At 43.7% G+C, this 25,032-nt stretch overlaps 1 protein-coding gene across 1 annotated transcript in view; it reads left to right on the plus strand.

The window, feature by feature from the left end:
* The window catches only part of LOC126987920 (homeobox protein MSX-1-like), a 54,886-nt gene that overhangs the window by 26,379 nt on the left and 3,475 nt on the right, over nt 1-25,032 (plus strand). Inside the window, exons 4-6 of the mRNA XM_050845517.1 lie at nt 1,474-1,643; nt 19,916-22,268; nt 24,546-24,646. Coding sequence (XP_050701474.1) covers nt 1,474-1,643; nt 19,916-20,476 — 731 coding nt within the window. The 3' untranslated portion in view covers nt 20,477-22,268; nt 24,546-24,646. The remainder of the gene's footprint in view (nt 1-1,473; nt 1,644-19,915; nt 22,269-24,545; nt 24,647-25,032) is intronic.

Below are 25,032 nucleotides of genomic sequence, written 5' to 3' on the forward strand. Positions count from 1 at the left end.
GAGAGAGAGAGAGAGAGAGAGAGAGAGAGAGAGAGAGAGTAACATCATCATTATCTGGAGGTGTTCTAGTTTGACATCTTCTTCCCTCCATTCCTCCTTCTCTTCATTCCTCTTTCCTCCATTCTCTCCCTCCCTCCTCTCCCTCCCGCTCACCTTCCCTCCTCCCTCCTCCTCTCCTTCCTCCCACTATCAGCTGTCCCATCTTGCCTGCTCCACCTCTATTTATAAATTATCTCTCTCTCTCTCTCTCTCTCTCTCTCTCTCACACACACACACACATACACACGTCTCTCAAACAACTTCCGCCATTTTTAACCACCACCACCACCACCACCACTACCACCTCCACCACCACCACCACCACCACCAGCTTGTTCCCACGCTGCCATGACTCCCATAGGCCACACGCGAGGGCTCTGGGTGGTCATAATGGTGGTGGTGGGCAACACACCGATGATCAAGATGGTGACGTGTGATGACAGGAAGCAGTGATGGTGATGACAGGGGGGTGGTGGTGGTGGTGGTGGTGATGGTGGTGGTGGTGGTATTATTATTTCAGATTTTTCTAAGTCGTGTTGTTTTACCTGTTATTTTTTCGTCGTATCTGTTATATGCGAATTTTTTAGTGTGTGTGTATGTGTGTGTGTGTGTGTGTGTGTGTGTGTGTGTGTGTGTGTGTGTGTGTGTGTGCGTGTCACTTTGTGTGTGCGTGCGTGTGTATGGCTTTATGTATGCGTGTGGCTTTGTGTGAATGCATTGTGTGCGTGTGTGTATGTGGTATTGTGTGTGCGTCCGTCATTGTGCCTTGTGTGTGTGTGTGTGTGTGTGTGTGTGTGTGTGTGTGTGTGTGTGTGTTTCATTACGCCTCCATTCCTATACCATTACACCTTCCCAGCACTATACCGCACACCATCACCTCGCTCCACAATACACTTTCCTACCTTATACATCCTTTCAACACCACACACACACCACCATACAGCATTAACACCTCCATCACCACCATCACACCTTCCCTACACCACCCCATACCATCAACACAACCACAACACACTTTTAAACCCACAACCACATCACACCACTACCACATACCATCAACACCACTGCAATACGCATCCTTTACCTTACATCACCACAAACCATTAGCACCACCCCTATCCCTTATCACCACTACCACATCCTTCAACACCACCACCACCACCACCACACACCAGCACATTCTACCACCACCTTCAGGATATGTTTTTTACTTGTCATAACTGTGATTCAGAATGAGTTGGAATGGATGTTTTCCTTACTAACCTTTAAATTCCAGTGATTATTATATTACACGGAAAAGTTCGTCATAACCTATCTTGAATACTATCCTTTTGCTACCCTTCTGCAGGCATTTTTCTTTTATTGTTGTGTTATTATCTAGAAAACTTTATCATGACCTTTTTTCAATCCTATCCTTTTGGTATCCTTCTGCAGGCGTGAAGCGGCGGGAGGGAGGGCAGAAGAGGAAGCTTGGAAGGAACCCTCGCGTGCCCTTCTCCTCGACCCAACTGGCGGCCCTCGAGACTCGCTTCAGGCAGTCCCAATATCTCTCCTCCTGCGACGTGGCCGATCTCTCCGCCCTCCTCAACCTTACCGAGACCCGGGTGAGTATTGACGCTTCTCCCGGCTCCTGCTTCCTCGTCGCTTGGCCTGTTTTCTGTTTCTTCTTGCTGTTTTGTTGCTGTTTTTTCGTATGTGTGTCTGTGTATCTATGGCTCTTATTTGACGAGTATTCTCAAAGTGCCACATAAGAATACAGAGAAGAAAAAGAAAAGATTAAGTTACTGGTTCCTGCATCGTCGTTTTATGCTTCTTCTTCTTGTTTGCTTCTTCTTGTTCTTCTTCGTTTTTTTTTTTCTTCTTTCTTCTTCTCTTGTTTGTTTGTTCACTTTTTACTCTTGTTTTACGTATTTTACTACTATTTCTTACTTACGCTTTTTTTTTTTTTGTGTGTGTGTGTGTGTGTGAACTTTTTACTCTTATTATACGAAAAGTTTCAAGGCGTTACAAGGTAGAAAGGAAAAGAGAAAACTGGCGAGGTTATGGATCCAGCGGTCTTGTGGTGTGCTGTTCTGGCCTCGATATGGGAGTCAATTTTCTCTTTTTCTTACTAGGAAAAAGAAACTCACGGTGGTACAGAATATAAAGAAGAAAAAGAGACAGTCAAAACCAAAGAGATCCACAGAGAAAAAAAAATAAAGAGAACGAGGAACACACAACGCTATCCCAATAAAGATGGCAGTAATGGCGTTATCAGATTCTTAATTCAACAGGAGCAGTGCTTTTTTTGCCCTTGAAGTGTTGTCTTATATAAAAATAGCCTTAGAGGGAAAGGGGAAATGCTGTGAGAGAAGAATAACGCTCCCGGCAACCTTCCATATAGTAGGCGTTGACCCTGTATGTAGCAAACTAACATCGGCGTCATTATAAAGACATCCGACCGCGCCATCAACGAATTGGGGCGACCCTTAACATACCACGACAGCTTATCAAAAACACACAGAAAACAAAATAGATAAAAGGTTGATGGATGTCTTTGAGTGTTAAACTGAATATATCGACAATTAGGAATACTTTTCTATTGTATTGCGGCGTAGTGTTGCAGTGAGGATAAGAATGTTGTCTGCTTGTTCGTCTCCCTCTCTCTCTCTCTCTCTCTCTCTCTCTCCCCCTCTTATGGTTCTGCCTTTAAAGCTTGTTTCTTTATTTACATTCAACGACACTTGCATATTTTTTTTAATAATTTCGAACTAATTTAGTTTTCTTTATATATTTACATACTAATGTCTGTCTATTTGTCGGTCTGTCGGTCGATCGGTTTGTCAGTTAATCAATTATGTCTCCGCTTTTTATCTTATTCATTTAACTTTTTATGTCTGTCTGTCGGTCTCTGTCACTTAATCGATTTGTCCGTCAATCACTCTGCCTGCCCACTTGTCTGTCTGTCTGTCTGTCTGTCTGTCTGTGCCTGTGTTGAGTGGCAATACGTGTGGGTATATATATTTATAGTGCGTCTTTGTGTTTATCTGTCTGTGTTGCAAGCGAGGTATGTATGCATGTTTGTGTGAATGGCTGTCTTTCTGTCTGTCTGCATCGAGTGTCAAGTATGTATGTATGTAGGTAGGTAGGTACGTGTTTGTGCATATATGTGTGTGTAACTTTTGCCGGGTATATGCATAAGTGTATGTCTGTTTGGATCTGCGTCTGTCGGCCTGTATACCTGTGTTTCTGTCTGTATATCTCTGTGTTGAGTGGCCGATATTTATGTGTCTGTGTGTGTGTGTGTGTGTGTGTGTGTGTGTGTGTGTGTGTGTTACGTGCCAGGTATCACTGTATGTGTGTGTGTGTACGTGTGTGTGTGTGTGTGTGTGTGTCTGCGTCGCGTGGCAGGTGTGAGGGTCGGTCGTGCTGTGGCCGGGGCGGTTCGCACTTTTATATCCTGGTGTCCAGTGGCCGTGTACTGCGTGCCGCGGAGTGAAGAGTGAGAGAGGGGAGAAATAGTAGCCGCTAGTTCCCCGAAAATTGATAACACAATATATTTTTAAAAGAGCCCTGTTGTAGGTTTTTCAATTTACGTAGAAAAAAAGAGACTCCATAGAATCTTGCTCATGAAATGTCTTACCAAAACAAACGCAAAACAAAACAAAACAAAGCAAAAGTAAGAAATAAGCCTTAATCCTAGACATGAAAAAAGTGCTCTGCTAAAATTTCATCCAATCTTGAAAGCGCGGAAGAGAAAGTACTATGGAGGAGGAGGTGGCGGTGGTGGTGGTGGTAACAATGTGGGAGTGCGGGGAAACCTTTAAGGCGGTATTCTAAGGCACTCTCGCCTCTCACATATCAGTATTTCTAAAGGTCAAAGAGGGAATCATTTGGGTTCTACTGAGTGTTTCTTTAGGCTCTCGGTACAAAAGACGGGCCAAACTACCACCAGGATCATAAAACTACTCCTGGAAATGCCCAAAACTCCTACGAAAGCCTTGTCAAATATGTGTACTTGGGGACGTAATATTTAGTGATACGGCTCTTAGGTCGGCATAATAAGTCCTTTCGCTTCTCACATGAGCTATATTAAAGGGCAAAGAGGGGGTCAGTCAGATTCTAATGAGTGTTTCTTTAGGTTCATGGTACAGCAGAAAGGTCAAACTACCACCAGGGTCATAAAACTACTACTGGAAATGCCCACAACTCCTACGAAAGCCTTATCAAATATGTGTTCTTGGGCGGCTAAATGTCTTAAAATACGACCCTTTAGTACGCTCCTCGGCGGCCTCGTCAAGTAGGTGAAAAAGAATGGCAGGGCTCAATAACATCTTCACGGAGCCTCGGCGCCACTCACAAGGCCGCGGACACTAACAATGGCGCCTCAGAAATTTGAGAAGCTGTATATTATCAACTCAGGTGTCTGTAAATTGGCTGAAGCTGCTGTCTATCCGAGAGTGTAATTTGATTTTTTTGCCTATTATTGTGGCTGATCTTGCGGGATACTTTTTAGTGCTTTATTCACATACGAAAAAAAAGACGGTTCCGGGGTTACTATAAAAAGGAAAGTGCTGTAACATATGTATCAAGTAAGTGTTTCAGCTTTGTGGGGAAATTAAAAATAGATAAGGAATTAAAGATTGATGTTAGCGACCATAAACATCTTACAAACCCCAAACATGTTCAGCTTTGTGTTGCATGTGACGGCGTCTTATATTTATCTTGTATTCTTTCTTATTACGCCTGTTATCATGAAGCTACCAAGAACACACACACACACACACACACACACACACACACACACACACACACACACCATTTTTTTTCTCCTATTCCTTATTCTTGTTACTTTTTTCCTTTCCTCACGGCTTTTTTATGAAGAAATTAACCACACACCTCCATATCGTCTGTTTTGCGTGTGTGTGTGTGTGTGTGTGTGTGTGTGTGTGTGTACGTAGCGGATAGACAGCGATGGGACATGTGTCACAACTAGACCTGAGATTGGTTGATATCCGGATTACTCTCTCTCTCTCTCTCTCTCTCTCTCTCTCTCTCTCTCTCTCTCTCTCTCTCTCTCTCTCTCTCTCTCTCGAGGACGGGGATTAAAAATAAACCACATTTCTTCGGAAGGTCAACTGTTCTCTAAATTAGATTATTCATTGTTATGTCGAAGAGGAGAAGGAGGAGGAGGAGGAGGAGGAGGAGGAGGAGGAAGAGAAGAAGGAGAAGGGGAGGGGGAGGCAAAAATAGGTGAAGAAATAGGAGGAATTTGAGAAGTAGGAGGAGGAGGAGGGAGAGGACGGGGACGAGGACAAGAAGGAAAAGTAGGTGAGGAAATAGAATGAATAGAAGTAGCAGTATCAAGAGGAAAAGGAAGAAGAGGAGGAAAAGACAGAATGGAGGAAGGAGGAGGAGGGCGAGGAGGAGGAGGAGGAGGAGGAGGAGGAAAAGTAGATGAAATAATAAGAGGAATAGAAGGAGTATCAAGGGAAGGAGGATTAGAAGGAGGAGGAGAATGAGGAGGAGAAGACGGAATGGAAGTAGGAGGAGGAGGAGGAGGAGGAGAAGGAGGTTGATGAAAAGTAGATGAAGCAATAAGAGGAATAGAAGGAATATCAAGAGAAGGAGGATTAGAAGGAGGAGGAGGCAGCAGGGGACAGGTGAAGGAGGAGGAGGAGGAGGAGAAGGAGGAGGAAAAGTAGATGAAATAATAAGAGGAATTGAAGGAGGATTAGCAGGAGGAGGAGGAGAAGACGGAATGGAAGGAGGAGGAGGAGGAGGAGGAGGAGGAGGAAAAGTAGATGAAATAATAAAAGTAATAGAAGGAGGATTAGAAGGAGGAGGAGGAGGAGGAGGAGGAGGAGGCAGCAGGGGACAGGTGATATCATAGCGAGACCAACACCATAAAAAAAGTGCAAAAATGACATCACTGAGGCAACCTGAGCCGCGGGGGTTCGTCCATCGCTGAGTGACGTCACCTCCATCACCACCACTCACCGTCATCACCATCATCATAACTGTCATCATCATCGTTTTCATCACCTCCACTTCCATTCTCTACCATAACCTCTGACTGCCTCATTTCGTGTCCCATCATCATCTTTGTCAACGTCATCATCATCGCTATTATCATTTCCATCATTTTCATTGATATACGTCATCTTCATTCTCATCATCACTCATCATTGTCGCCTATCACCATTCTCATCACCGACAGTCTCATCGCTACTGCTATCACCATCACCACCAGCATCGTCATCATCATCATCTTCATTATCATCATCATACTTACATCATCTTCATCACCATCCCTTCATCCCTATCATCGTAGTTTTCTTATACAATCTCAAATTCGTTATATTCATCTCAACTTTCTTTTGCTCATCACTTTCACTCATCATTATCATATTCACTATCCGCACAACTGCTATAACAACCCGTTCACTTTCTCCCTCGTCTTTACAGTGAACATGACAAGGCCGAACATGCGCATTGATAAAAAAAAAAAAAAAAAGCATGCGAAGAAATTTGGGGTACTATTTTTTTTTCTGGGTATGGTACTATAGGTGATGGGTGGGTATGGTGACATGGGTGGATCATGGTGGGTATGGTGGATATGGTGGGTATGGTGTAGCATGGTGTGTCATCAGGATCTATGGTGGTCATCATAAGAGGATTAGATTGTGATGTGTATTTAGCAGATGTCTCCGCGCGCTCTCTCTCTCTCTCTCTCTCTCTCTCTCTTTCGGTAGTGTGAGAGAGAGAGAGAGAGAGAGAGAGAGAGAGAGAGAGAGAGAGAGAGAGAGAGAGAGAGAGAGAGAGAGAGAGAGAGAGAGAGAGATTGGGTAGCATAGAGGACACACAATATGGGACACACACACACACACACACACACATACACACACACACACACACGGGTCACCTTAATCACACTGCAGGTGAGGATCGCCTTCACCTGCAAGTTCCCTTCTCACCTGTCAGTAATTAGACCTCAAGTTGCCGCTCGCACACATATCATTATTATTATTATTATTATTATTATTATTATTATTATTATTATTATTAGTAGTAGTAGTAGTAGTAGTAGTAGTAGTAGAAGCATCAGTTACAGTAGCAAGAAAAGAGTGTGTGTGTGGTGGGGGAGTAGAAGGGTGAGGGGATGGGAGGAGGGTGAGAGGAGGGTGTAAGATAACTCCAAGAAGGTGACATCCACACTCGTCCCGGCCACACCCTCCACCCTCTTGTTAGTGTGACACGTGCACACACACACACACACACACACACACACACACACACACACACACACACACACACACACACACACACATTTCTATTTCTTTTCTAACTTTTATATAACACTGTTTGTTCTGTTCTCTTCTGTATATAAGTAAAAACTCTCTCTCTCTCTCTCTCTCTCTCTCTCTCTCTCTCTCTCTCTCTCTCTCTCTCATCCTTACACTCCATCTGCTTCTTAAATAGGCCAGGGGAGGAAGGGGAAGGAAAGGAGGGAGGGAGGGAGGGAGGGAAATGGATGGAAGAGACGGGGGAAGGAAGGGCATTGGAAGATCTCATTACAAGCTTAAGCAGATAATCAGTGTGTGTGTGTGTGTGTGTGTGTGTGTGTGTGTGTGTGTGTGTGTGTTTATCCTTTAGGCGGGTGAGAGGGCTAAGGAACTGCATGTAGGTAGGGAGGAAGGAGAGAAAATTGAGAGAAACTAAGATAGAAATAAAAAAAAATACATAAACACGGAGGAAGGTAGAGAAGAAAACAAATAGAAGAAACAAAATAAGAGAGAAAGGCTTGTAACTATAGCAATGTAGAGCGAAAAACAGATAGATTAATAAACAAACAGACAGACAGATAGATAGATAAAGGCAGATATGCATGCTTAATAAACGTAGGGCTACCAACAAACTGGCAAGTAGATAGATAAATAGATAGATAGGCATTGATGTAATTAGACACAGACAGATAGGGAGATAGACAGACAGACAGGCAAGCAGGCAGACAAGCAGAGAGAATGAGGGAGGCAGGAAGACGTTAGGAAAGGCAGGCAGGCGGAGCGGTAAATAGACTAGTAGACGATAGATAAATGAATAGATAGACAGACAGATAGATAGATAGACAGTTAGTGACCCTTCAGGTATCAACAGGTAGACGCCAAACAATACCTAATTTGTGACTTTTAATGAAGCTGGGTTTTTTTTCCGTTGCGTATAATAGCTGTTTTTTTCTTTTAGTTTTTTTTTCTCTCCCCCTTCTTTCCCTCCCGCCCTCTTCTTCTCTCTCTTTCTCCCTCCCTCTTTTTTGTTGTCGTTGATGATGCGAAATTTGAGACGATATTTATTGATCTTTGCATCGATTGTTTTTTTTCTGTTTTTGTTTTGATTTTTTTCCGAGTTGGCGATTCCTTGTTTTGGTGATGGTGGAAGTAGTAGTAGTAGTAGCAGTAGTAGTAGTAGTAGTAGTAGCAGTAGTAGTAGTAGTAGTAGTAGTAGTAGTAGTGAAAGTCCCAGTTTTCTATTTTTTACACAACTGAATCCACACTCAGTAAGGCAAAATCAGGATCAGAGACAAATCAAGGCTCGTCATATTGTTTTCCTTCCGTTTTCTCTTACCTTACTTCTCCGTCTCTCAAATCTCCTTTTATTTCCCTCAAACACACTCCCGTCTTCATTCCTTGCCCTATAAACCTTCTTGAATGTCTATCTTGCCGTCATCCGTATTAAGCAATCATATTCTTACCCTTATTTTTTTATTTTCCCTTATCCTCACATCCACCCAGACCAGTATCTTCCCTCGTTCATACTCTTATCTCTTCTTCCTTAAGGGGCTATTACACTGGGCAAATTTTCCGTGGATCTTCAGTCAAACCACGATTTCTGCTGGCGTGGTTCTCATATTTCCGTGGTTTTCTGACGTGTTCACGATCTTCCAAAGCTACGGTAGATTTCACCAAAGGACGATGGTATTACTCATCATCATCATCAGCAGCAATAACAAGAAACAAATGAGAACCACGCTAGCGGATATCGTGGTTTGTCTGAAGATCCACGGAAAATTTGGCCAGTGTAATAGCCCCTTAACTCTTCAAAATGTTCTTCCTTGCACAGATATTCTCACCCTTAGTCTTTCCCTTACCCTTCCTTAACCTCCCTTAAGATCCCTCGTACCAACATCTTTTCCCTTGTACATACTCTAACCTCCTTTTCCTCACCCTGTAATCTTTCCTATGTGTCTAACTCTCCAATATCCTCCTCCTAGCACCCATCCGCTGACCTTTTATCCTTACCTTAACCTTCCTTTACCTAGCCTATTTATTTTCCCTTTAAACAATCTGCCTCATTTTCCTCGCCCTGTAATCTTTCGTATGTGTCTATCTCTTCAATATCTTCTTCATCCGCTCACCTCTACCCTCAGGTCCCTCACCCTCCCTCCCTCACCTCCCTGACCCTCCCTCACCCCAGGCCAACATATGCTCATTTTACTTCGATTCCATTCCGCGTCGGCCGCTACAGAATCGAGCTGAATGGAAGGCAGGGCGCGGGTGATTAACTGGGCGGTTGGCGGGCTGCTCCTCGTCCCCCTTTGTGACGCGGCCGCCGTGAGACGAGATACGACATTTAGCCGATTGAGCTCTCCTGCCCCCTCGCCGCCACACCGACCCACCGTTCCCCTCCCTACCCGCGCCTTTCCAGCCCTTATTTCCGCTGTTTCCAAGGGCTTTGTTGCGTTGTCGGGTCGTGCTGAGGGTTGCGGCGCTCTGAGTCTCTTCACGGGGAGTAGTTTGTAACATACCTCTTGTTTACGTATCATAACACAGCCCTCTGGTGGCGGATGCAAGAATCACGGGCCCAGCTGCACGCCCTTGGGTATCTCTCTCCCTTGTGTGTTTTCCCCTCCTCCTCCTGGTCCTCCTCCTCCCCTCCTCTCTCTATTTCACTGTCTTTTCCGTCCATCCGTCCGTCCTCCTCTTCCTCCTCCTCCTCTTTCTAATGATAAGTGGATCTGCTTGAATTCCTCTGCTTTCGCCTCCTGAACGAGTGTGTTGGCGGGAGTGTTTGTGTGTTGATTAGTGTTGTATGCTCTCGTTTTCTTTTTCTTCTTTTTTTTACTTGTGTCCTCTCGTTTTGTTCTTTTCTATTTATTTATTGTAGCGGTTTTCTTTTCTAACACCGTATTCGTTTTAGGCTTCTTTGAAATTTTATTGTTTAATGGTTCTGTCTATTTATATTCTGTACTATTTCGTTTTATTCTTTTCTCCTTTTATTCTTTTGTTGCACTTTCCCCCATGCTTTTTATCTATTTGACATATTTTTTTCTCTTTAAACATTACCTTCCGTTTACTTAGTTCATACCTTTCCAGCTCCACATTTTACTTTCCATTTTGGTTTTAATTAACATGTAACAACAATTATCTCACGGCACTTATAAAAATCCCTACAACTACAATACATCTTCATCCGCAACTCCCCCCCCCCAAAAAAAAAAAAAAAATGCTACACCTCCACAAATACCAAAGACTAAAAACCTGTACAGCAACAATAACAACAACCAACAACTAACCTAACTAACACAACAAAGACAGTCCGGCCACTCGTCCCAGGGCTATCGCGACCACTCCCAAGATCGCGCAGGGGTTGGGTCCTCAGTCTGCGCATTCCTCTCCCGCGGGCCAGACAATGTTGACCCACTGATGACGGCGAGCTATTGTCCATCCTGAAGCTGTCCACTGATAGGGAGGAAAAGGAGGGAGAGAGAGGGGGAGAGAGGAAGAGAGAGGGTAGTGGAGGGTAGGGAGCAAGAGGAAGGTGGGTTACAGGAGGGAAGGTTGTGTGTGAAGGGACGAAGCAAGGGCGGTAAGGAAGGAAAGGAAGCGTAAGGAAAGATATTAAAAAGAAAGACGAGACCATGGAAGGGGAATGGTGGAAAGGGAGAAATGGAGGAGAATATACAGACTAAAGGGACAAGGCAAAAGTGAGAGAAAGAAGGGACTTAGAAGGAAAATAAAGAGGGAAAGAGAGAGTAAACTAGTGGAAAAAAGATGAAGTTATATAGACGACAGTAATGGAGAGAAAAGAAATAAAAACAAAACAGTTAAAAAGAAAACAAAGATAGCGTGGACAGGGCTTGGAAGAGAAAAAGAGGAAGGGGTTAGAGTGAGAAGGAAAGAAGGAAAGGCAATGTTTGACAAGAATAGAATAGGAAGGAAGCGTTTGGGGAGGAGCAGGGTGGAAGAAGGGAGTTGTGGAAAAGAAGAAAGTAAGGTAAGTTAGAGAGAGAAGGGGCGAGACCAACGTTGCCAGTACTGAAAGGGGTTAGAGTGTGAAGGAAGGAGGGAAAGGCAATGTTTGACAAGAATAGACTAGGAAGGAAGTGATTGGGAAGGGGTAGGGTGGAAGAAGGGAGTTGTGGAAAAGAAGAAAGTAAGGTAAGTTAGAGAGAGAAGGGGCGAGACCAACGCTGCCAGATTGTCGTACTTAGTCTCTTACATTTACCGACTTCCTGCCCAAAAACTGTCTTTTGGGCCTCAATAACAAAATTCATTTATAGTTATCATTGAAATAGTTAATTCCTGATGTTTCTTGGCAATAGTTAGAGATCAGAAACCGGCAAATGCTATGTTCTGAATGCGACAGTCTGGCAACGGTGGGTGAGACAGAAAGGACAGCAGGGGGAACTTGAAAATACAGGGAGCAATAGAGAAAGAGAGGGAGAGGATACAGAGGGGGCATTTAAGGGGATGGAAGATGGGGGGCAGGGGGGAACTTGAAAATACAGGGGGCAATAGAGAAAGAGAGGGAGAGAATACAGAGGGGCATTTAAGGATGGAAGATGGGGGCAGGGGGCAGAGGGCGCTATACACACGATCTCACGCCGTCCACTCACCCCACCACCTCATCTTTCCCTCATCACATCACCCCATCACATCCACGCCACCCCTACCCCCCTTAACCTCCCCCCTCCACCCCCTTAACCAACACCACCTGTCCTCACCACACGCCAACCTCACCCTTAAACTACCAGCCCCTAAGACTCAAAATTCAGCATTACACAAGTTTATTAGCCCGACAATGGACGTTACTTGAAATACTCGCCCGTCAGACACAATATCCTAAGGTCATTTATCCCATGCAGGCTATTGGTCATCCCTCTGTCCCGCGAACCCTCGAAACTTGTAAAAACTTCTCTATTATACGTAACAATAACGTCCATTATAAGAACCTTCACATCATTTTCCCATCCCATCCATGATACAGGAAGGGGAAAACCAGCCTTAGGACACGAGGAGAGAAAGACTACATTATATCCCCTAACACATGGCTCCTCCTCCTCCTCCTCCTCCTCCCCGAGCCCTCATATTGAGTAAATAGTTTATGTATCTCCCGGTGAGGACAACGCGCCCAAACAGCCAATCCAAAGGCAGGACAGCCGGCCAATCAGCTGCTGCCCTGACTCCCGCCGCGGTGAAGAGGATCGGAACCTTCTCAACGCGGCATTACAGGGATTCGAATCGCCTTTTTATAGGATTAAGATCAGCTCACGTGATGCTCCCGACGCCAGATGGGAGGGAAGGAGGGGGGAGGGAAGAAGGAGGTGGTAGGAAGATGGGAGGAATGGAGGTGATGGAGGTGATAGGGTGTTGATGGGCACTGCAGCGGGTGAGGGAAGGAAGGGAAGATGAAGTGATGGGAGCTAAATGAGTCTTAGTATAGGAAGAGGAAAGAATGGGAAGGAAAAGAAGACACAGTAAGATTACATTTAAGAAGACCCTGAAGGTGCGGCAGAATAGGAGAAAATAGAAAAAATAAATAAAAAAGAAGGAAATGGATAGGAAGAAAATGAACAGGAAGCAGATATGATGGGAACTAATTGGAAATGGGGGATAGGAAATAGATAGAAAGAAAACGAAAAAGAAATAATAATGAAGGAAACGAGAAGGAAATAGAGAAAAGGAATTGGATAGAAATAAAACGAAAAAAAATAGACCTAACTGAAACTAACAGGAAAATTGAGGATAGGAAATGGATATGAAGGAAACGATGAATATATATAAATTAAAACAACGGGGAAATGAAGGAAATTAAGGAAACCGAACAGAAATAAGAAAATGGATGTTTCTATAATTTACTTTTGGATATGGGGAAGAAAGGAAGAACAGAGAGAAGAGAAAATGGAGAAGACATGGATTTTGGATATTGCTAAGAATGTAAGGAGATAGAGAAGGAAGGAAGAGAAGAGGAAAGTGAACATAGCTAGGAATGAAAATGATTAATAAGAAAGACAGAGAAAGGAAAGGATAGGTGTGGCGGTGTAGGTTATAATAAGGAGAAGAAGAGATGCAGAAGGAAAGAAAAATAGAGAAAAAAGGAGATGATGGAGGAGAGGAAACGGATGGAGAGGAGAGGAAGAGAGACTGTGAAGTTTCATATAGCGGCGGAAGCTTAGTATGGAAAAAAATAAAGAGGCGGAAGGAGCAATATAGAGTTTACAGAAAAAGACCTCGCATAAAAAAGAAAAAGAAGTTAAAAGAAAAAAAAAAAGAAAAAAAAGAGGAGGAATAAGTGACAATGGGCGAGTTCTACCGCAGACTTATACTAAAAAACTGTACAACATAAGAACATAAGAACGTAAGGAGTCTGCAAGAAGCCGGAAAAGGAAGAAAAGGACTGGGAATGTGAGGAGATACTAACGGAGATGCAGTAGAATTAGAGAAGAGGGAGAAAGACACACACATCAGATCATACAAAAGAAATGTACTAACAATATATCAACGAAGAGGAAGCAGAAGAGGGGGAAAGGAAAAAGAAGACACGTATCATCATATAGAGAAATTCAGGATGTAGAAAAGGAAAAAGAAGACACGTATCATCATATAAAGAAATTCAGAGTGTATATAAAAAAGGAAAAAGAAAAGACACGTATCATCATTATAGAGAAATTCAAAATGTATATAAAAAAGGAAAAAGAAAAGACACGCATCATCATATAGAGAAATTCAGAATGTATATAAAAAAAAAGAAAAAGAAAAGAAGGAAGGGATGAGACCAACGTTACCAGATTGTCGTACTCAGTTTCTCATATTTTCCGATTTCCATCACCAAAACTCTTTCCTGGGCCACAACAACGAGATTTATTTATAGTTATTGTTGAAATGGTTTACTATTCCCGTTTCCTGGTGATATTTATGGGGGAGAAGCTGGTTAATGTGATCCTCCGAGTACGATAATCTGGAAACGGTGGATGAGACACAAAAGGGAGATTGAGAGAAAGAGCGAGAGAAGAGTAAACAAAACACTGATCTAGTCATCATACCGAGAACGTGACACTGTACACAGACAGAGACGCAGAGGAAGGAGAAAGAGGAGCGACAGGAATTGGAGTAAGACATATCGGGTCGTTTTGTAAGACATTTCGCCGCCCAAGAACACACATCTGACAAGGCTTTCATATGAGTTGTGAGCATTTCCAGGGGTACTTTTATGACCCTGGTGGTAGTGTGACTCTTCCTCTGTACCGTGAACCTGAAGAAACACTCATTAGAATCCGACTGACCCTCTCTTTGACCTTTAGAAATAGCTGATGTAAGAAGCGCATGTCTTACAATACCAGTCATCAAGTCATCATGTAGGGAGTCACCGTCCCTGTAATCTGTCCACCAGGGTCGTCTATCTTGAGAGTGATCGACGTTTAAAAGCCAAGTCATTGATTCGTATTCGGGGTGACGCGCTGTGAACCGTCCCACTTTCCATTGCGAGAGTCCTGCCCCGCCTTATCTCTCTCATCGCCGCCACTCTCGCCCCATTCTTCCCTCCGCCTCGCTCGCAGGACACGCGGGAATAGGCTGTCCATCTGTGTGCTGCCCTCGTCATGCCCTCCCACCCTATTCCAGTAACGTCCGCGTATCATTATGTGTCTGAGTTATTATTTTATTTTTAGTAATGTAGGCTGTTCAAAGGCGGAATAAAGAATGAACAAAAAAGTCTGCTGGCGCTGCTCCTGGAAATAGTTCCCATCACTCATTTTTATCATATAAACTTTAAACCTCCTCAGTCTTATATGGAACAAACTACTTCAAGCTTTCCTAACATCGTCAACATAAAACCTCACTGTCCCCATTTTGTGAGTGGACTGAGCCGAGTCATTTCCTTCCTCATTTTAATATTGAACAATTAACGATAATCTCATCTATCTTTGCCACACTCCTTAATTACCCCTATTGTTGAAATGGAGTCCGACAGTATATTTTTTCACCTTATTGAATAAAGACTAAATTGCAATTAACGAACTTTAACTGAATCGACTTATATTTTCAAAAACTAATCTTCATATTTATGCATTCCATATATTTTGTAACTTAACATTTCCTTTCCGTACTACCATGAAATCTAAAACAATATTTACCTCTCTAAAAGTTGCGTCGGCGTTTTCACATCCGAATGGCACCAAAAAATTAAAAACACGATCACGTGCTTTGCCGACACGTATAATATATTCAAATAGAAACGGAAATACATTGATCTGACCAGAAAACGTTGCGGACACACAGGTCTTGAATTATCAGATTAAACCTTCGATAAACTTAGCATAAGGTTTGTGATCTGTCAAATTGTCTCCGCCCAACCGATACATCCCTTACTTTGATACTTGATATTCTAACCTTTCAATACAATACAAATATAGAATAAAACGTCTAAATCTGTATTCTCTGGGAAGGAGACTTGATTAAGGTTTACATATGGTCGAAGACCTATAAGAAGAGTGACTTAACAGGTATGGTATTTTTAGTACAAGAGCAAGGTAGGACTCTTATCAATGAGTTGACGTTGGATACATTCTGACTTAATAAAGACATAGGCAAGAACAAGCTTATACACAGTGACAGGTGATTGAAAGGCTTGACAGACTTGCAGCGAGTGTCATCACACTAGCCAACATCAAAGGTAACGTAACTTCAATGATGAGGATTGGTGGAGTTAGGTTTACAAGAATTGCGATATAGGCTTACCGATTTTCTTCCAAGCAACTTTATGTTTTTAAGTTCTAATGTTCATATGTAAGTAAAGGCCAAAGAGACGGAACTGAGGGAAAGAGAGAGAGAGAGAGAGGGAATGAGTGGGTGAAAGGAAGTGAAAAGGAATGGAGTAAGGGAGGGAATGAAAGGGAGGGAGGAGGAAGGGAGAGAAAGGAGAAAGTGAGAGGGAATGGAGGGGGTAAGAGGGACTGGAGGAAGGGAGGGAATGGAGGAAGGGAGGGAATGGAGAAAGTGAGAGGGAAGAAGGAAGTGAGAGGGAATAGAGGAGGTGAGAGGGAATGGAGGAAGTAAGAGGGAATGAAGAGAGGGAACGATTGTGAGGGAGAAAGGAAGGGAGAGGGAAGAAGAAAATGAGAGAGAATGGAGGAGGTGACAGGGTATGGAGGAAGGGAGGGAATGAGTGGGAGGAAGGGAGGAAGGGAGAGGGGAGAAAGAAATGAGAGGGAATGGAGGAAGGGAGGAAGGGAGAGGGGAGAAAGAAATGAGAGGGAATGGAAGAAGGGAGGGAATGAGTGGGAGGAAGGGAGGAAGGGAGAGGGGAGAAAGAAATGAGAGGGTATGGAGGAAGGGAGAGATGCCAAAGAAACGAAGCTGCGGATCAAGACAAAAAAAAGTTACATTCTCCTTAACCTACTTCCCTGCCGTCCATTGTACCCACACGCAGCTAATCCCAAAACAACTCACGTGACCCACTTCTGCCAAAAAACACACTCAAAATACCTTGGAAAATCCCTTAAATACAGAACACGCATTAGGAATTCCCTCTTGCTTCGTTTCTCTGTGTATTAGACGCGTTCAAGACAATAACAGATAAGTTGTTTTCGTTTTTTTTTTTCTTTCTTCTTATGTGGGGTTTTTTTTAACGTGTTTTCTTGATACAATCTATGGTCAGGTTTTAACGAATTTCGCAAATGGAGTAAATGTAATGTTTCTTTTTTGTTGTCTTGTTGTTGTTGTTGTTGTTGTTGTTGTTGTTGTTGTTGTTGTTAACGTTTTGAGTTGGCTAGAATCTACGTGTTTTCTTTTCATCTTTTTTTTCATTCTTCACTTTTTTTCTTTACTTTTCTTTTTTTCTTTCTTAGAGGGAATAAATTTAAGGCGGTATTTAGGCTTTGTATCTTGAGAATGCAGGCTTTCAGAGTATAATGAGAGAGAGAGAGAGAGAGAGAGAGAGAGAGAGAGAGAGAGAGAGAGAGAGAGAGAGAGAGAGAGAGAGAGAGAGAGAGAGAGAGAGAGAGAGAGAGAGAGAGAGAGAGAGAGAGAGAGAGAGAGAGAGAGAGAGAGAGAGAGAGAGCGCATAATGGCCCTAAAAAAGTTTGTAACACCATTATAAAAATCAAATTGAATGTTTATATTAAAGGATCCAATGTTGCTCCTTTGTGCGATGGGATCTCTTATCTTGTGAAGTGAGCCCTCGATCCTCCCTCTCCCTCTCTTCTCTTCTCTCTCTCTCTCTCTCTTATCTCTCTCTCTCTCTCTCCTTTTGCGTGCGTGCCTCCCTCCCACTCTCATCTCTTTTATCTAGCCTCTCAACATTCCTCCTCCTCCTCCTCCTCCTCCTACTCCTCCTCCTCTTTCTTTCTTCTCCTTCCCATTCCGCCTATTCTTCATGAGAGAGAGCGAGAGAGTGATGGAAAAGAAAGAAAAAAGAAACTGAATAAGAAGATCCATCCTTTAGTATAGAACGAGAGAGAGAGAGAGAGAGAGAGAGAGAGAGAGAGAGAGAGAGAGAGAGAGAGAGAGAGAGAGAGAGAGAGAGAGAGAGAGAGAGAGAGAGAGAGAGAGAGAGAGAGAGAGAGAGAGAGAGAGAGAGAGAGAGAGAGAGAGAGAGAGAGAGAGAGAGAGAGAGAGAGACGTGTGGCAGGAGGATGGGACGTGTGACTGGGGTTCCTTAAGTAGGTTGTCCCATCTTGCTTTGTGCGCAGGAATGTGTGTGTGTGTGTGTGTGTGTGTGTGTGTGTGTGTGTGTTAACTGCTTCATGGTTAACATACTAGACTCGTTTGGTTGTTGTTCTTGTTATTGTTTCCGTTGTCTAATATATATGTGACCATTTAATAGAAGAATAAGAGAAGAAAGGGAAGAAGAGCGAGAGGGAAAGGCGTCTCTAAATAACAAATGGAGGGGAACGAAGGAGTGTGTGATCGACGTGCACAGAAGACAAAATGGACAGATAGTGGACAGAAGGAACATTGAGAGTAGAAGAGAGATTGAATGTAAAGTCTCTCTCCTTTTGTTTCTTTATTTATTTTTACATCTTACATATTGCAAATGAGTACATATATGTCGATGATCTCTCTCTCTCTCTCTCTCTCTCTCTCATTATAAACAATATCCCCAAAAGTTTGTTATTTTTCTATCAAATACAATAAATTATCAAGCATGAAATCAAGTGTAATATGCTACATGAACTTTTTTTTTTTATCAGTAGCAAATTAAGTAAGGAAAAATGAAGCTACAAATTGGTGAAACACTTTACTTTTCAAAACAATATTATGCAACGTTGACATTTTCCTTGATGAAATGAAAAAAAAGATGATCGAGACATTTATTACGTTTACATACACGCATTTTACATTCATTAGACTTACCTACAGACATATTACATTTATTATATTAACATACACACATATTAAAATCATTATTATTTTCTATTTACATATACACATTACATTTATAACATTCACATTCACGCATATTACATCTGTTATATTTACATATTCTCATAATGATTTTCTTATATTTGCATACACACACACACACACACACACACACACACACACACACACACACACATATCATTCTACCGTCCAATTATCAGTCAGACAATTAAATACAAGACAAATAAGCAATAAAAATAAAAATAAACCATCCGTCCCTTTAAACCTCGTCACTCACATGAACGTCAAATCAAAGCTTGTTACTCCTGATCGACAAAAGCGAGTCTCTCAGTGGCTCCATAATGCAACACTCCCCCTCGATCTTGCATGGCGCGCCGGCCGGTGAGACGTGCGGGTGTGCACATCGATAACTAAGTACCGGCGGTGGGTCCTTTGTGCGAGGCTCGGGTGTGGTTTTGTGGAAGGGGGAGGCGGAGGAGGAGGGTTGAAAAAGATGTAAAGGGTGAGTCGTTAGGTTTATGGAGAGGGAAGGGTAATGTTTGGGAAATGATGATGTGAGGAATACATTGTATGCTATAATTTTAAGCTTTACATTGCAAACTACATCGAACTTTGTTTCCACTTGAGTAGTCTGGCATTTATTGAGGTTACAAGGCATCTCCCATTTAGCAGACAAAGCTGAAATTTTATACATATTGTCTTGAAGGGTTTGCTTGTCTTGATCTGAGAGGACAGTGTTGTCAGTCTTTGTGTTACCTGAAAATTAACGAATGAAGTTGTTAATTCCAAACATCAACGTTATTGATGCAAACTATGAATAGCAGAGGTCCGAGCACAGGGCCCTGAGGGACTAACAATAGTGACTGGTGTCCACTCTGAGGCCGTTCAGTTCATGACCACTCTTTGCTGTCTGTTGTTGAGTCACTTAGCGATCAACTTTGAGTGTGCATTTCGCTTAGGATTTAGTAATTTAATGCTGTGAAATAATATATTGCGTGGAACATTAACGATTTCGTTTTGAAAATCCAGATAAACAATGTCCAGTGATTCGGTTATGTCGTAAAGTGAGGAAACTCAGAGAGAGAGAGAGAGAGAGAGAGAGAGAGAGAGAGAGAGAGAGAGAGAGAGAGAGAGAGAGAGAGAGAGAGAGAGAGAGAGAGAGAGAGAGAGAGAGAGAGAGACTCAGGTGAGGGAGGGACGCTCAGGTGTGCTAACATCATCATTCTTTCTTTCCGCAGGTAAAGATTTGGTTCCAGAACCGTCGGGCGCGAGAGAGACGAGACCGTGAGGCCAGGGCCAAGGGCCTCCTGCCCCCCGCCTCGTCGTCCGCCTCTAACTCCCCCTCGCCCTCACCCTCGTCTTCGTCGTCGTCTACGTGCACAGCGGGGCCAGTGCCACCTTCCGCCCTGGCACTCTACCAGTTCACTGCCGCTCTGGGCCCCGGCTCCGTCTCCGCCTTCACCCCCGTCATGCCCCGCCCACTGGGTGAGGCTCCGCCCCCGCCCCTGCCTGGCCCCGCCCCCGAGACGCCCGGCCTGGAGGAGGGACTCGGTGACCTCCCGCTCACGCCGCGCCGCCTTCAGGAGCTCGAGTCTTCCCCTGGGGACGCCGGTGGGGCAGCCTTCCTCAGGGACGTGGCAGCAGTCTCGCCCCAGCCCCGCCTTGCCTCCGACCTGCCGCCCCCTGCCCGCTCGGAAGGGGTGTCTCCCCCCGGCCTGACCCGCCCCGGCCAGACGGGGCCCCAGTTCCACCCGTCCCAGCTGCCCCACAACGTCACCGCCTCCCCAATCTCCCCCTAGACATCCCTCCTCTCCTCCACCACTCACAGAGGACAGTCATGGCGCCCCATTGTTCCTCAGCCTGGGAACAGCCCCTGACTTCTCTATTTCTGCCCCACCCTCCTCCCAACCCCAGCGTGTGACACCGGCCATTACATCAGGGGAGAATCTGCCCTGCGCAGCGGGCGCCCTCAACAAAAAAGCACTGGGCAGCTGAACCTTTCCTTGCATGCCAAATCTTAGCCCGTGGCGCGGCAGGGGACTGCCAAGGCGGCGGCCACTCATCACTGCTCAGCACACACCCCACCAAGCAGGGACAACCGACATTATTTTTTATCTATTTATCATTATTATTATTATTATGCAACAGGTAGGTCGATACCTTCATAACACACACACACACACACACACACACAGTCACCGCGGTCACCAGCTAGCAGCTGCAAACTGATTACTATGTATAAACTTAATGATGACTAGGAAACAGTCGAGAACAATTTTATGATTAAAAAATTAGTTTAATGACTGAAATTCTTATGAATGTTTGTTATGGTGCCACACCTGCGTCCCGGGGTCATGGGCTCCTTCCCACCACGGGCTCAAGGCCAATGGGATGGAAATGAGCACATAACGCCATGCGCAGCTTACCGTATATGCTCCCAACTTAATTTTATGATGTCACATATAACAACATAAAATCTAACACAGCTATAGATGCTTCGAGCATGGCCAAAGAATCCGAACTCAGTGTTTTCCTACATGCCGATACACTCAGTGACTATGAACAATAATCTCCTCGGTTCCTTTCTTACATCCTCGGGATTATACTTTGAAATTTATCTGCCACTGATCCAGAAGGCGTGGAAAACTGAATTAAAAGATTATGTAAGTTATTCCTCGTTCCATCACCACAGAAAACGAGCATGGGGGCCCTGTACTGTAAATGTTCAATGATTGATGCTTACCTCTCTAGATCAATGATATCAAGCGGTAGACAAATAAAGCGGTGGTTTGACTATTATTCAATGGAAAAGGTACATACATCTTAATGAGGTATTGGAAACAGGTTTGTGCTTCTTTTTCTTTATTTTCTCTAAACCGCCTCGCTGGTGTCTCGTCACTTCACCGAGCGAGGCCAACACTCGGCGGGGCGGAGCAGTGTTGAGTGGCCTGCAGGAGCGCCGGTCCCGCGGCTACGACTAATTCGTGTTAATATATATTTCAAATAAACCATATAATATTTATGAAGGTTTTTTTTGTATTAATGTATTACCAATTTGTTTCCCTTTCACCTTCTTTACTTAAATGTCTCGAGTGAGGGGTTTCGAGGTGTCTGAAGCCATGAACCCTTTCTTTGCTGTCCTTCATCCTTCACGTTCTTGCGTTGTGTTTGTCATCGGTCAGGAAACAACCACACACACCTTTTAGGCATCCCTTACCCTGAGCTGCTTTTGGTGCTCGAAAAAGAGTGTAATTGCAGCCCCTAAACTATTAGGCAGCCGGTTAAGCAAAACGATCTTCGAAGCAGCGGCAGGCGGGCTCGTCTGTTTCACTCGTGCTTGTGAAGCCACTCAGACCCCGGAGCCCGAGAGGCAGGCCGGCGGGAGGAGGGAGTCCTGCGGGGGCGGGCTGAAGGAGAAGGCTCGGAAATGGTAAGGAGTGACCGCCCTCTGCCGTGACCATCTTTGAAAATCTTGATAATGGTTCCTCGAGTGTGAGCGCCCCGCGTCTCCGTCATGTGCCTTGGCCTGGCGCGGCCGCGCAGTGCTCGTTGATAAGGAAGTGTTGCGCCCGTGCTTCCCAGCCTGAAAGAGTAAGTGTGCGTGCAGAGTTTGTGTTGTAAAAAGTTGCCGTCATTTCCTCATCTTTTAGTTAAGCGTCTGTACACGAGTGAAAGCAATATATATTGGGACGTTAATCACTCATCAATTTCAATTATATACGTTTCCTTTTTTTTCCATACACAGTATACCTAAAGGCACTTTTTTTCTTCTCAAAACGAAGGGTCTGAATCATGAATAAAGAGCCGTGTGTTGTGTATATTGTGGACACGGTGTATTTCATGTAAATATTCCCGCGTGATTTAGGTTTTAAAGTCATGGTCGTTTTAGTGTCCGCCACGAGGGGGAGGAGCAGCAGCTTGTTTTCCAGTGTGTTGCCGACGAGTGTGTCGCCGGTGACGGGACTCGACAAGATCAGTTCTAGGAGAGATTTATTCAAACAGCTCGAGACCTGCGAACTTCGAATCCGACACGGAGGGTCTCTTTCGAAATCTTGTTGGGAAGACGTAAGGAAATGTCAATTTACATTGTTATGAAGTAAAACTAGCCCAAAAGAGCAGCTGCAGAAGGAACACAAAATTCTCATTAGTGGGAGGAAAATTTTCTGCCTATGTCAATATGCTAAAAGTGCATATAAAAAAAAATTTGCCAACTACAAAGACAGGTAACTTCTAAATAGCCTTTGCCCAGTTGCTAGTTTAAATGCATTATAGATCATCACGAACATTTTGAACATAATGCGAGAACCCAGCTGAATAATTGCCCGCACGCGGGTTAGTGAGTTATGCACCGATCAAATGTGCGAGTTGCAGGCAGCTTCGTGCAGTCGAGAAAAACAATGAAACAGGTGGAACCATTTGCTTAGAGTGGTCGGTCTGTGGAGGGAGGCGAGAGGTAAGGTAAGAATATAGGGGCACACGCCATAGTTGCGCGTGGCCTCGGTGCGCATCTCCGTCTCATTGGCCCTTGAGCCGGAGGTGAGAGAGAAGGCTTAATTTTAAGGATAAGTGATCGCAAAACAGCCTAATAACTACGTCTTGAGACTTTATGTAGCCGCTGAGGGCTGTAAGATCAGAATATTTTTATTATTCCCTATTTTCAACAATAAATTGACACTGAATTGGATTCTTTCTCCTTTCCGGAAGTCACTTGTTACTGCGCTGCATTCAGGGACCAAAAAGAAATCCATGATGTAAGTATTAACTTTGCCAGAGGTGGCTAGGGTTTCGTAAATATTATCCCCAATTCCTTTTGTGGTTCTTATCTCCAAGCCATCTTTTTTTTTTAGCATTAGCCCGCATCACCAGGCCAATGGATGAAGTAAGAAGCAGTGCAGGTTACCTCACTTTATACTCTTACCTCCTGCCGCAACGCCTGACGTGGCTTACGCACGTGCATGCCAGTCGTGTGTGGCTGTAAATTTTTGTGCCGTCTGTAACTTTTAAATTGTTCTATTAAGTCAAACTCCTGATCATTTTCTATATATCCTGAACAAAGCTGGTTCGGGAACAATCCTGCGGGACACCACCAGAGGCCATTCTGAAGCAGGTCCTGAAGAAACCGTTTGTTTGTTCTCTGTTAAATACATTCCCGTCGAAGTGCGCACATAACCTACAACTCGGTATGCACAATTTTTACCTAAATGCTCATGAATAACTGTCGAACGTCTTTATGAAATAGATACAATGTTTTATGATTTGTTCACATGTCAGACAGAGATCGCAAGAAAATGTTTGTAAGGAGAACAATCTTTTATTTATTTTGGTTTACTTTGGGACTTCTGTGTGATGAATGTGCTCATGAATCTGTGGAACCTCAATATCTTTCGAATGTACGTATAGTTATTCATATATTAATTTTTACTTTGCCGAATCGGGTTCAGCGGTATGCGAGGACAGCCCAACTTTTTTAGTTTTTTCAGGTTTTTCCTTACTTGCTTAAGGATAAATATTTCCTTATTAACCTGTCTTTTCTAAGCGCAGGTACACCGTAGCCCTATATACTTTAATTCGCAACAATTCGTTTACGTATTCATCCATTTATTAACAATACACCTTGCATGTCTAGTCTTGTTTTCAATGGTTTGTAATTTTATTTCATTTAACTCTTCAATCTATATTTTTGTTATAGGCTTGTTTTTTACAATTTATTAATTTACCATTCCAGGGCTTAATTCTTACATCTAATCAACCATTCATTCATTCATTCATTCACATTTTATTTCAGAAGTTAAGCTTTCACTATTTCATATACTTAACTTTACGAAACTAGTCCTATTTGACTAAATTTGATAACACTTTCGCCTTCAGAGTGAGTGAACGAAGGTGAGGTGGCGGCGGAGGCACAGACCTCCCTCCTCGGCAGGGGCCTCGCCTTCCTCTCCCAAGACCCCACGTGGGCCCGCTTGCTGGTGAGTGTTCCTGGGAGGGGGCCAAGGAGTGGGCTTTTTTTTCTAACAGTAAGGGAGACTGTTCAAGGGCAATAAAACAAAAAATCTACAAAAAAGTCCGCTAGGCGCTGCTACAATAAAAAAATTAAACAGAATAAAAGGCCAAAAGATAGGTCAGTTTCGGGAGAAAAGGTGTTTTGACACTCCTCTCTTGAAAGAGGTCAAATTATAGGTATACAGGAGGAAATACGGACAAATGAAGGCTGTTCCAGAGTTTACCAGCTGATGGGATAAAAGAATGAAGTTGTTGATTAACTCTTGCATAAAGGCTGTAGTTCCTATTAATGAAATATTTTTTTGTGTGAATCGAAGAATAGATTCGGCGCAATTCCGGGCAGAATTGTATG

Source organism: Eriocheir sinensis, chromosome 67 (assembly GCF_024679095.1).
Source record: "Eriocheir sinensis breed Jianghai 21 chromosome 67, ASM2467909v1, whole genome shotgun sequence".
NCBI classification, from domain to species: Eukaryota; Metazoa; Arthropoda; class Malacostraca; order Decapoda; family Varunidae; genus Eriocheir; species Eriocheir sinensis.